This window comes from Neopsephotus bourkii, unplaced genomic scaffold (assembly GCF_033783945.1).
Source record: "Neopsephotus bourkii isolate Nb327-2 ecotype Australia unplaced genomic scaffold, CSIRO-AGI_Nbou_v1 NB_1234, whole genome shotgun sequence".
Taxonomy (NCBI): Eukaryota; Metazoa; Chordata; class Aves; order Psittaciformes; family Psittacidae; genus Neopsephotus; species Neopsephotus bourkii.
The window spans coordinates 3345683-3357702 of NW_026901719.1; the positions used below are offsets into that span (position 1 = coordinate 3345683).

A 12020-nucleotide genomic window follows, 5' to 3' on the forward strand; every position below is an offset into this window, starting at 1 on the left:
GGGGCCTTACTGAGTAATATAGATGTACATGTTCAGCTCTTATTGTGTAAATGTTAATCAGTTCTTTTATTTTTCCATGTTATTTCTGTTATGAACCCATAGTTATGTGCATAAAAAGTAACTAGATTAAGTGAAAGTTTTTTCTTGCTTGAGGGGATCTTAAGTAAAGAACTGACAGATGTTGCTCAGCAAAGTGATGATGAGCTGTCACAACAGACAGATAACTCACTCAGATGAGCACTTGGATATTCGCATTAGAGACAGCTGCTGGGACCCTGCAGGAAACTTTGCTAAATGTTCCTTTTATGTATCACACTCATCCTCAATTCCTTCCTTTCCTTCTTTATTACCTTGGATATTTGCTTGAAATTGAGTGTCTTACCTCACCTCTTGTGCCATGTAATTTAGGAGCAGCTCCGTTGAGGGCAAATCCAGTTCAAAGTTGGTATTAACCCAAAACAAACCTAATGGGATCATTATTTCTTAATGTACATCTGCACCTGAAGATGGCTCTGGTATCTCAGTCCGTTGCTGTGAAACTTGATGGGAAGCAGAAGGAATGTGTTTATCATAGGGAATAAGCAACCAGAGAACCTATGAAAGAAAGATCCTGTTGCCTTGCAAATATTCTTGGTAATAAAGAAGCAGATAATGGAAATTCTGAACAGACAGGTAGTCAAAATAGAATTATTTTTAGAAGCTGACGGAGTGTTTTTCTGGCAGCCACTCCTGACAACTGTCCTTAACTTGTTGAGATAGAGTGACAAAAGCTGAAAACTTAATATTTATCTTAAAATTTACCACAGCAAGATCAGCTCTTTGTGAGATCACATTGCAGAAATAGGAGAACAGAGATCACATTGCAGAACTAGGCTAATTTCCTCACCTCACTGGGATGAGGTCTCGCTTTATATACTCTCATAGCCAAGTTCAATTTGGTCCAGTGCACAGCAAGATTAATAAAGAAAGAATACAGCAGATAATGCTCCTTGGGTTGCTCTGTGGGTCATCTCTGCTAGGAAAAGTGGATCTGTCTCCCACTCACCCGGCTTTCCATGTGTCCTAGATTCAGATGAGTCACCAGTGGCAAGAGAGCGCAATGTGATTGTGCACACAAACCCAGACTTTCCTGGCTCCAGCAACAGGAGGTCAGGGACCCGGGACTCGGAGTGCCAGACAGAAGAAATCCTGATAGCTGCTCCCTCCCGGCGACGGATCCGTGCTCAGAGGGGACAGAGTGTTGTCGCTTCCCTCTCCCACTCTGCTGGCAACATCTTGGTGCTGGCAGACAACGGGGATGCCGTCTTCGCTGCCACTGTAAGCAACCGCATCCGCTCAAGGAGCCTTCCTCGCGAGGGCGCCCGGGCCAGTGAGGGCCATCAGGATGCCACCACCAAGAATGCAGGGTATGAAGCAGAGCTCTTCCTAGCTGGCCAGGAAAGGATCCTGAAAAAGGGGAAGGAGGTCTTGAGTAAGCAGGGTTCACAAGAGTGCCAGCCCATTGGTTTAACTTGTCCTCAGCATCTGCACAGCCCTGAACACAGTGTCGGCGAGAGGGGGAGATCACGGCTATCAAGGATGGCTGATTCGGGCAGCTGCGAGATTTCATCCAACTCGGACACTTTTGGGAGCCCCATTCACTCTATCTCCACGGCAGGAGTCCTGCTCAGCAGCCACATGGACCAGAAAGATGACCATCAGTCCTCCAGTGGCAACTGGAGTGGGAGCAGCTCCACATGTCCCTCCCAGACGTCTGAAACCATTCCTCCTGCTGCCTCTCCTCCACTGACAGGTTCTTCACACTGTGACTCTGAGCTGTCGCTCAACACTGCTCCTAATGCCAATGAGGACTCCAGCGTCTTCCTCACGGAGCAGTTTGGTGATCACATGGACAAGGTCAGGGGCCACAGGGCGAGCTCCTTCACCTCCACGGTGGCGGATTTACTGGATGACGCCAACAACAGCAACACCAGTGACAGTGAGTGGAACTACCTGCACCATCACCACGATGCCTCTTGTCGCCAGGACTTCAGTCCCGAGCGCCCGAAGGCAGACAGCCTGGGATGCCCCAGCTTCACCAGCATGGCTACCTATGACAGCTTCCTTGAAAAGAGCCCTTCTGACAAGGCAGACACTAGCTCACACTTTTCTGTGGATACTGAAGGATACTATACCTCCATGCACTTTGACTGCGGTCTCAAGGGTAATAAAAGTTATATTTGCAACTATGCAGCCCCAGGTTCTGAGAGTGGCCAGATTGGGAGCATGACCTCCAGCCTAGCTGACTGCACCTGGCAGGAGTGTGTGAGCCTCAGGAGGCAGGGACGGCAGAGCATCTCACTGAAGAAACCAAAGGCAAAGCCAGCCCCACCAAAACGCAGTTCGTCTTTGAGGAAATCGGAGGACAGCACTGACTTTCCTGACAAGAAAGAACCAAAGATCGGCGGCGGGCAGCACATCTCTCATACGGCCAGGGAGATGAAGCTGCCCCTTGAGTTTTCAAACACACCTTCCCAAGTGGAAGGTCCCAACCTGATAGCCAAGCAGGAGCTCCCCTGGGCAAACCAGGGTGACAGCGGGTTAAAGGACACTCCATTCGACACAGCCGATATCCCCTCCTTTAAAGACGAAGGTGCTGAACAACCTCACTATGCAGACCTCTGGCTTCTAAACGACTTGAAATCCAGTGATCCTTACAGGTCCTTGTCCAATTCGAGCACTGCTACGGGTACTACAGTCATAGAGTGCATCAAGTCACCAGAGAGCTCCGAATCCCAGACGTCCCAGTCTGGGTCACGAGCCACCACCCCATCCCTCCCCTCTGTTGATAACGAGTTTAAACTGGCCTCTCCTGAGAAGCTGGCAGGGTTAGCCTCACCCTCCAGTGGGTACTCCAGCCAGTCAGAGACACCCACCTCCTCTTTTCCAACTGCTTTCTTCTCGGGACCCTTGTCTCCAGGGGGTAGCAAGAGGAAGCCAAAAGTACCAGAGAGGAAGTCATCGCTGCAGCAGCCGCTCTTGAAAGACAGCACTGCCTCGGTGAGCAAAGACCTCGAACTTCCAATTATACCTCCTACTCATCTCGACCTAAGTGCTCTTCACAATGTCTTGAGCAAGCCCTTCGCTCACAGGCACCAGCTGCATACCTTCAGCCACAGCAAGCAGAGCGCAGTCGGGGAAGCCCTGCATCCCAGCCCTCCCTCTGCCCTCGCCATCACGCCTTCTGTTCTCAAGTCTGTCCACCTCCGGGCAGTCAACAAGCCTGAAGGAGGCAAACAGAAAGGCAGTGCCCCAGACCTGCTCTGCATACAGGAGACCAGCTTGATGGCGACTGACATTTCTCCAGGCAAAATGAGGCCACTGTTAGCTAAGAAACCAGTATCGCGCCAGTACTCCACAGAAGAGTCCATGGCGTTGTACATTGACACTTCCCCAGCAGAAGTGGGCCCCGGAAAGCCACCTTTTGAGAAAAGCTCCTCTTTCAGTGGGCAGAGTAGCTGTGAGCGAGAAGCTGTATCTTCATCAAGCACGAGCCTGTTTGAAATCAAACCCGGGAAGGACCAAACACACCCAGCCGCTGAGCGCTTGCCAGAAAGCACTCTGAATCAGATGTGTGCTGTCTCTGTGGATGGGTTTCAGAAGGGGTCAGCTGTCCCCACAATTAATGATGATGCAAAGAAGCCTGGCCAGGGAGCAGAAACAGAGCATGCCCTTCAGCAAGTGCAGGCACAACAAGAGCTCTCTGCAGGCAGTGAGGGGAGACTGGAAGCTGGGCCTGTGGGTGAAAGCCTGGCTCAGGACGAGAGAACAGCCATCAGTGGACAGCTTAAGCATCAATCCTATATAAGCCAACATGTGCCTGGGAATATCAGCTGTGAAGCAGAGATGGCAGCTGTGAATTCACTCAGTGAAGTGCGCTGTAAGCAGGAAAATGATACTGAGTCAGGTATCCCAACCAAAAGTGCCTCTGAGGATGGCAGGATGGATGAGATGGCAGCCGGTGTGGACAAGCCTTCACTGAAAGGTCAGTTGTGAACTCTTTCTGCTTTATACCCAATTAGTGGAGTTGAAGAGCAGGCTGGAGTTGCAAATTGGCTTGACTCTGTAGGTTTAAGCACCACCTCCTCCTGATCTGTTAGCTGGCCAGCCAACCTGACGATACTTTATGCCTTTTCAGTGTATTCAGAGCGTATTTCTCTGGTATTTATTTCCTCCCTTGTGATGCATTTCAGCTGAAGTGGGTACAGAGAAGCTGTACAGTAAACGGGAGATGCCAGATTCAGGCCCTAGCTGTGCTCTCTCTATGGGCACAGCATGCAAACTACACAATGTTTAGGTCAGAGGATAAAGTCTATATGGTGGCATTGACCACACAGTTGTGAGCCAAGCTGGTGCCTTGCGCTGGTGGTGCTGTTGCAAAGTGCGGCAGAATCTGATTGTGTGACTTCTCTTGTTTAAGAATCTTCTCCAAGTGATGAGTCCATCACATCTCCACTGAGCGAGGAGTCGCAGGCTGACACTGAGGATGTCTTTGTGTCTCCAAACAAACCCCGCACTACTGAGGATCTGTTTGCAGTCATTCACAGGTGACCTAAGCTTGCAGTAATGGGAAATGGTAACATGTAGCCCTGCATAGTTGCCCATTAATGATAGCTCCAGGATGGTTATTCCATGTTGAAGTCTTGTCCTGAAACTATCTTCTTTTAGTTTATTTAGTCTAGTTTTCTAAAAGGCAGCTTTTAAAAAAATGCTTTATTATGGTCTGGTATGCACTCCAAGGATGATCAGGGGACTGGAGCATGTCCCATATGAAGATAGGCTGAGAAAGCTGGGGCTGTTCAGCCTGGAGAAGAGAAAGCTGTGTGGAGACCTTCTAGCAGCCTTCCAGTGTCTGAAGGGGGCATATAGGGATGTTGGGGTGGGACTCTTCATTAGGGATTGTAGTGATAGGACAAGGGGTAATGGGTTCAAACTTAAAGAGGGGAAGTTTAGATTGGATATAAGGAGGAAATTCTTTCCTGTTAGGGTGGTGAGGCACTGGAATAGGTTGCCCAGGGAGGTCATGAATGCTCCATCCCTGGCGGTGTTCAAGGCCAGGTTGGACGAGGCCTTGGGTGATATGGTTTAGAGTGAGGTGTCCCTGCCCATGGCAGGGGGGTTGGAACTTGATGATCTTAAGGTCCTTTCCAACCCTAACTATTCTATGATTCTATGCTTAACAGAGAGCAACATCAGGCCATTCTAACAAACATATGTGTCTCCAAACTAAAATATCCACAATGGTTCCTGTCTTCTGCCTACCAGCTCTGTTCTGCTGAGTGAGTCATTGTAGTGAGAATGATGAGAAAGCATCATTCATAAGGCTGAAAGCTTAGAGTATTTTGTATTCAGCTAAAATTTGTGATCACAACTGAAATTACATATTTTTTATACTGAGTAGGTTATGCTGAGTACTATTATTACCTAAGACTCTGCATGCATTGTCATTTTGATTTTACAGATCAAAAAGGAAAGTTCTTGGGCGAAAGGATTCTGGAGACCTTTCTGTAAGAAACAGATTGAGAGCGTCATCTGGGACTAGCAGCCAGCCCCCCTCCAGCAGCACACTGCCTGCCAGCAATGTGCCACCAACCGGCAGTGTGAGCACTCCCATTAGCAGTCAGAGGTCCCCTGGGCTCATATACAGGAACGCCAAAAAGTCCAATACATCCAATGAGGAGTTTAAACTACTGCTCCTTAAAAAGGGCAGCCGATCCGACTCCAGCTACAGGATGTCCGCCACGGAAATTCTGAAAAGTCCTATTTTGCCCAAGTCTCCTGGAGAACTGACAGTGGATGTCCCCCAAAGCCTGGAGGAGTCTTCCTCTGCGGCAAGCCCCGATGCATTGTCCCCACTCTCCCCCTGCTCCCCCAGGGTCAACGCAGAAGGATTCTCCTCCAAAAGCTTTCCCATGTCGGCATCTTCACGAGTGGGACGCTCGCGAGCGCCTCCAGCAGCCAGCAGCAGCCGGTACAGTGTGCGCTGCAGGCTGTACAACACACCAATGCAGGCCATCTCCGAAGGAGAGACAGAGAACTCGGATGGAAGTCCCCATGATGATAGGTCTTCTCAGAGCTCAACGTAGGCTGCACGACGCCAGGGCCAGGCTGCCGACACCACTCGGGATCTGTAAGGGTGTGAATATAAGAGGTCAGTGCTGTAGTAGTCAGAAACAAGAAAAGAAAAAAAATCGCAGGGCAATATTGATTCTTAAATATGTTTGTGTTCGTAAGATGCTGGGGAAACAGAGGACTACAGCTGTAGCTATTTATTACATTACATTTTCTAAAAGGAGGAAGATATGCTATGTCTGTTCTGTTTTCTTTTGGCTTCATTTGGTTTATCCCACTCTCATTTCTGTTGTCACTATAGATTTCAAGGCTATACACTTTCCATAGAGTTAAAAGTGACTTTGGGTTGTTTTTTGTTTTCACGGAAGGTGCCCATCTAGAAAAAAAGCCCTCACTGTAGTGCTTCCCTAGGGAGGAAAAAGAAAAATAAATAAAGAAAACGCTCTTGAGGATTGGTATTTTTCTACACTAAAATGAGCTGAAACTAAATTTAGAAGAAATTAACAAAACATATGTAAATACCATATTTTTGATAAAAAATTGTAAATAGAATTATCAAAAAGTGGATGTGGCAAATGATTTACTGCAGAATAACTTTGTTTATAGAAGACAAAAGAAATCAAATGTAATAACTGTATTCTGTGAATACCCATTTTCATATCAAACATAAAAAGTTCACGTGGCCACCAATAACCACTTTCAGTGCAACAAGCCTGAAGAATGACATTGAGCAGTGGAAAGGAGGAACTATCCACCTTAGTTAAAGAAATTAAAAGGCTGACTGTGATGGGATTACAGTAACCATTTGTCTTTCTAAGGCAGCTCCGAAGAAGGTAACTGGAAAGCAGAGCTGGGAGGGTTACCATAAGGATTGGCAGGGAAGGAGAGCATGCTTCTGACAGAACAAAGTCATGTCTGATGCAGAGCCCCAAAGGTCCCATCCCACAGCCTCCCCTGGGCCTTTATTCTTGCAGGGATCACTTCAGAGACGATAGATGTGAGAAGAAATGGTACTTAGCTTTCATATTCCTATTAGGCTATTGGGGTACATAACACAGTCATAATCTGGTAACTATAATCTTTAAACACGGTAGTTTCTGGTTCATAAAGGAAACAAATTATAAGCATGCAAGAAGCGCTTTCGATTTATCAGTAAATATCTGCGATGAGTTTTCAGTGAAGCTTTCTCTTTGTGCTGATGAGATTCATGCTACCTAAATATTTACAAAAATGACACTGTGAAAACGTAGCTGGGAAGTAGGTATGTGTATGCATTATTTATATTCATCGCTGAGCTGGGAACAGGAAAGCTCTGGTTCATTGTGCCAGCCAAATACAATTGGGATCTTGTCTGGATTTACCAGAAACATGGAACAGGGTCTGGGGCTGGGGTGGGGTGGGAAAGGAGACAAATCAAAGCAGCTGCTTTGGTACAAAAGAAGGCAGGGAAATAAAAGCTGAATTACTTGAAGTTACTTGAATTTTCTCATCTTAAAACTGTAAGAACATGTACTTTTAAGACTTAACCAGTAAGTTGCTTTATGCTTTTAATTTTTAAACAGAATAAAAGCAACAGGTCTGATTCTCCTTTGGGCCACCACAGTTTCCATCAATGGAGCCCCATCCATGCTACTCGGAGAACAAGGCCCCTTTGTCCAAAATTGATGCAGTTGGTGTTGGTTACCGTAGGATAGGTTTGGAATAGAGGAAAGGTTAGTGCAGAGAAAACAGTGTGAGGAGGAATGTGGTGTGCAGTAAGACAGGTTGAATAGGATAGCAGAAAGAGTGTACTTTGGTACTAAAAAAATCAATTAAAAGCTGGCTTTAAGCATAAGTAAATGATAGGGAAGCAGGATGTGTGAAATCGGTTTTTACCTTTTTTTTTGCTTTTAATCATGTAATGCATAAAGATGAGAGTTTTTAAAAGCAGGCAGAGTGTGTTTTAAAGAGGGAAGTTCTACCTAAAACTGTTAGGATTTTAAAGAGTCTGAGTAAGTCAGAATGGTTTAACAAATCCTGAATGTTATTCCCCATAAGGTTCACATCTGATTTTGCCTAGTGCTTATCATAAGAACTATATCATTCAGGGTTTCCTACTGTCCTCCTGTGTAGCCTGGTTGTGTTCGGTGTGCAAGGTAGAGTTGTTGTGTATGTGGTATGTGTGTTGGGAAGAGGAGTGGTCTATCAGCTGAAGAGCTGCAAAATTAATAATCTAGAAGTCCAAAATACTTTTCAAAAAGGTGACGGGAGCAAGGTTTTGGAAACAAAAAGATAATCAGATTAGTAGCTTAGTCTGGGAATATGTCTGAACTTAAGTGAACGAATGAGAATGTTTTAAGAGGGAATGATTTGCATATAACAAACCAGTTTCTGGAGAACATGAGTAAAGGAAGCTTACGTATTGGGTAAAAAATCCTTAGGTTGTCATCTTCAGTTATTTTCATTCAAAATTTTACCAGCAGCACTTTTAGAACATGTTCAATACTCCTGAATTAAATAGTCACTCAAAACTGTAAAGAGAATACAGCTGGATTGCCTTTGATGATACCACTTTTATGTTCCAATCAATAATTTCATAGAGACCATAAATAAATATACACTTTTTTTTTTTTTTTAACCAGAATAGTGAGGCAATACTTTATGTACAGAATGGCCACAGAACATTCCTACTAAAATATAGTTCTAATTTTTTTTTTAATTTCCTAGTTTATGTTTAGCAGATTGAAACCCAAATAGAGATTCTAAACCCTAGAGTTCATAACAAATGTGAATCAGAGGAAGAGAAGTGGCGGGAACCCCTGTAGCGCTGCAGGAGTGCCTTTAAGGCACCGGAGACAAGCTGTAGAGCGAAGAGGACATCACTCACCCCTTGAGACAGGGTACAGTACATGTATCAGGTAATTGCTGGACCATCATTTCAACTTACTTCCGTTGTTTGCACTGATGTTATGGAAATAATTTCTGAAGTAAAACAGCTGTGTGTTCTGAAAAATAGCATTTTCCCCCCCCCCCCCCTTTTTTTTTTTTTGGCAGCATAGAGGACATGGAATAGTTGTAGCAAATAAAGCATATTATTTGCTTTTGCCAAAGGTCAGTGATTGAGTGCATTTGCTGCAATGGTGGCAGATAGAGAAATATTGTAGGTTATGACTTAAAGAATTAAAAAATAAAATAAAATAAGAAGGTTACAGTGTAACTATTTTGGTACTAGCACCAGTTCATGCTGGCAGAAAAGACAATGGTTTATGGACTTGCATCCATTTTGTATTTTTGTAATATTTGTAAATACGAACTTTTTAAATTGTTGCAAAGATGGTTTCTTTTGTAAAATGTTTTCAAAGTTTACATTAAATCCAAGCCTTTGTATATTTTAGAGCTGTGCAACACTTTAAGTCTTGTATTTATTTTTAGTAAAAACAGTGACAGTTTCATTGTGAACCCCTCAAAAAATGTGTTGGAAAAGTTTGATTACCTAGAAAGTGTGTATAGAAACTGCAAATAAACGTGACTGCAATTAAATCACTCCTTCTCTTTACTTTCTTGTAATGAGATGTGAAGTCTAATCTACAGGCTACAAGTATGATATTTCCAAAGGTAAGCCTCAGCATATTACACATTTCAAGCCATTTAATCATGGCTTCTCTAACTTATTTTTCATAAACTGAATAAGGGGAAATCTGTATCCAAAGTGTCATGGGACTTTAAGTGGAATTTTGCCATCAAGTACAATTTTGCCAGAATATAAAGCCTGTTGAATTTGCCTAAGTCTTTCACAAGGTAAGAGAAAGGAAGCTGGGATGAAAAATAGTGGGTAGACCATTACTTTATTTTCAGCAGGAAAACAAGACAAATCAGACCCAAGGCATAGAGAATCCAGTTACTGAACTTTATCAGATAAAGGAAGCCATAAGCAAAAGGCATAAATTATGAACACAAACTTAGAAGTGCAAACACGATTTTAAAAGGGTTTGGTTACCAGAAGGTTGTGAAGTGAGGACATGGAAGCGAAGTGTTTAAAGGATAACTTCCATATGTGTCTTCAGAAATTTTGTATCTGCAGGAAAAGGGAAGGGGAAGATGGGCATAATGAAACTGGTTTCATGACATTTTGTCGGTAGCTTTGCAACACTGTACTTGCTTTTTAAAAAAAATGCATATGAAAAAAAGAAAAAAAGCTGAAATGTGCACATCTGGTGCCTTACAGCATGTGGGAAAGACCAGCTTTGGGGAATGCTGTTGGGCTATCTGCAATCAGGCTTTGCAAGAACATGAAGATTGCCCTGATGGGTGTAGTCTTCAAGTAGTCTCCAATTGGGAAGCAGTGTGCATTAAATTTGTTCTAACCAGATGGTCAAGCAGTTAATGATTATGTAGATCATTTCCTGTTCTGCTGTGTGCCTTTCCCAATTCAGAAATACAGATAAGCAAGACCCGTAGGAAGAGCTTACCCCATAGAGGAAGGCACAAGCTGGTTTTCGTCTGCCTGCTGTATGCCTGTGTTATTTTCATGCTTAGTGAAAGAAAAGATAAAACATTAGACTACATAAAATATACCCAGTACTTCTATATATGTATATAAGGTGAAACCATTGTAACTATTTACAACATATGTGAAGTCAGTGACTTTTGTTAGTCTTTGTGAAATCCAGGCTTCAGCTTTGAGTATGTGTTCATGGCATAAAACTGCAAGGCCCATCCAGTAATTATATAAACTCAATACTATAAGTAGTATCACTGTATACACAAGCTTTCCTCAGGTTGTACTATCCCGGTTCTCAGCAAAGCATCCCACCATGCTACGTAGAAATATATGAAGAATGTATATACCTATATATCGGAAGTGTTACTGGTTTGGGGAAGTGGGGGGTAAAGGACAGTAAAACATATGCATGTTAAAACTTAGATGCCACACTGAAAATTTTGACACCTTCTTCCCAGGGTGGAATTCAACCACTACCCAACAAATCTTCCCATAGTGTTCTGGAAGACTTGGCAGCTCAAGCTACACACGCAGCCTGGTGGGGTCCTCCTTGCACCAGCAAGCAGGAGGCATATCTTAATCTCCGTATCTTGCTGGAGCTTTTATCTGGAACAGAGAGGCATTGACCCACAACAGAAGTCCCACTTCAGAGAGAGCACTAGCACAGGCACTCATTCGAAGTACCGAGTGTTAGTGCCTGCTCTCAGGAGCACTGCTGGTCACATCTGATGCTCTGTATAACACAGATACGGTCTGGGAAGCAAGGGATCCTCTGATCACCAGATTGCAGCCATGCATCATCTCCTTGCTTTTTACCACGGCAGGGCAGGAGGTACCAGGCTATCCCCAAAGGGAGGGCAGCGCCTGGGGCTGATCCCCAACTGCAGGTCTCCAGCCATCAGGCTGTCCTAGCAAGGGGCAGCAATGGACAGGACTAATATCACAATGTCTCAGTTTTCACCTCAGCCTGTGAGAGGGCCAGTCTTCTTGGTGAGGGATGCTTCCATTATCACACCTGTAAGATGAGGCATTTAGAAGAGCCAGTTGTGCAGACACAGGCTGACAGCCCCTCAGGTCCCTGCTGTCCCAGGGGTATGCACAGCATGCAGGGACATTCAGGGAGTGTTAGTGGCAAGGGTGGGGACACCTGAGAAAGCAATAGCACCTCCCAGACTGGTCAGCCAAGGAGCAAGAGAATGAAAGGGGTTCAGTGCCATTTGTTTGGATTTGGAAGCTCACCAGGCCCAGGGCAAGCGGCTTTCCGGGGAAGAGGGCAGCTGAGTTCTGGCTGCAATCCCAGTACTGATTTCTACTCACATTTCTATGGGCACTTATTTGACAGACTTTATGTTCCATAAACCTATTTTTGGTTGCATTCATGATATTTCCCTCCTTTAATTCTCTACGTGGTGACAGAGGCATGTATTAA

At 44.7% G+C, this 12020-nt stretch overlaps 1 protein-coding gene across 5 annotated transcripts in view; it reads left to right on the forward strand.

Moving 5' to 3' along the window:
* The window catches only part of NHS (NHS actin remodeling regulator), a 264862-nt gene extending 255232 nt beyond the window's left edge, over positions 1–9630 (forward strand). For all 5 annotated transcript variants that reach the window (XM_061364492.1, XM_061364493.1, XM_061364494.1 and 2 more), the window contains 3 exons: positions 1067–4024; positions 4460–4586; positions 5501–9630. In XM_061364492.1, the coding sequence (XP_061220476.1) occupies positions 1067–4024; positions 4460–4586; positions 5501–6125 (3710 nt within the window). In that variant the 3' untranslated portion in view covers positions 6126–9630. The remainder of the gene's footprint in view (positions 1–1066; positions 4025–4459; positions 4587–5500) is intronic.
* The last annotated feature ends 2390 nt before the right edge of the window (positions 9631–12020 follow it).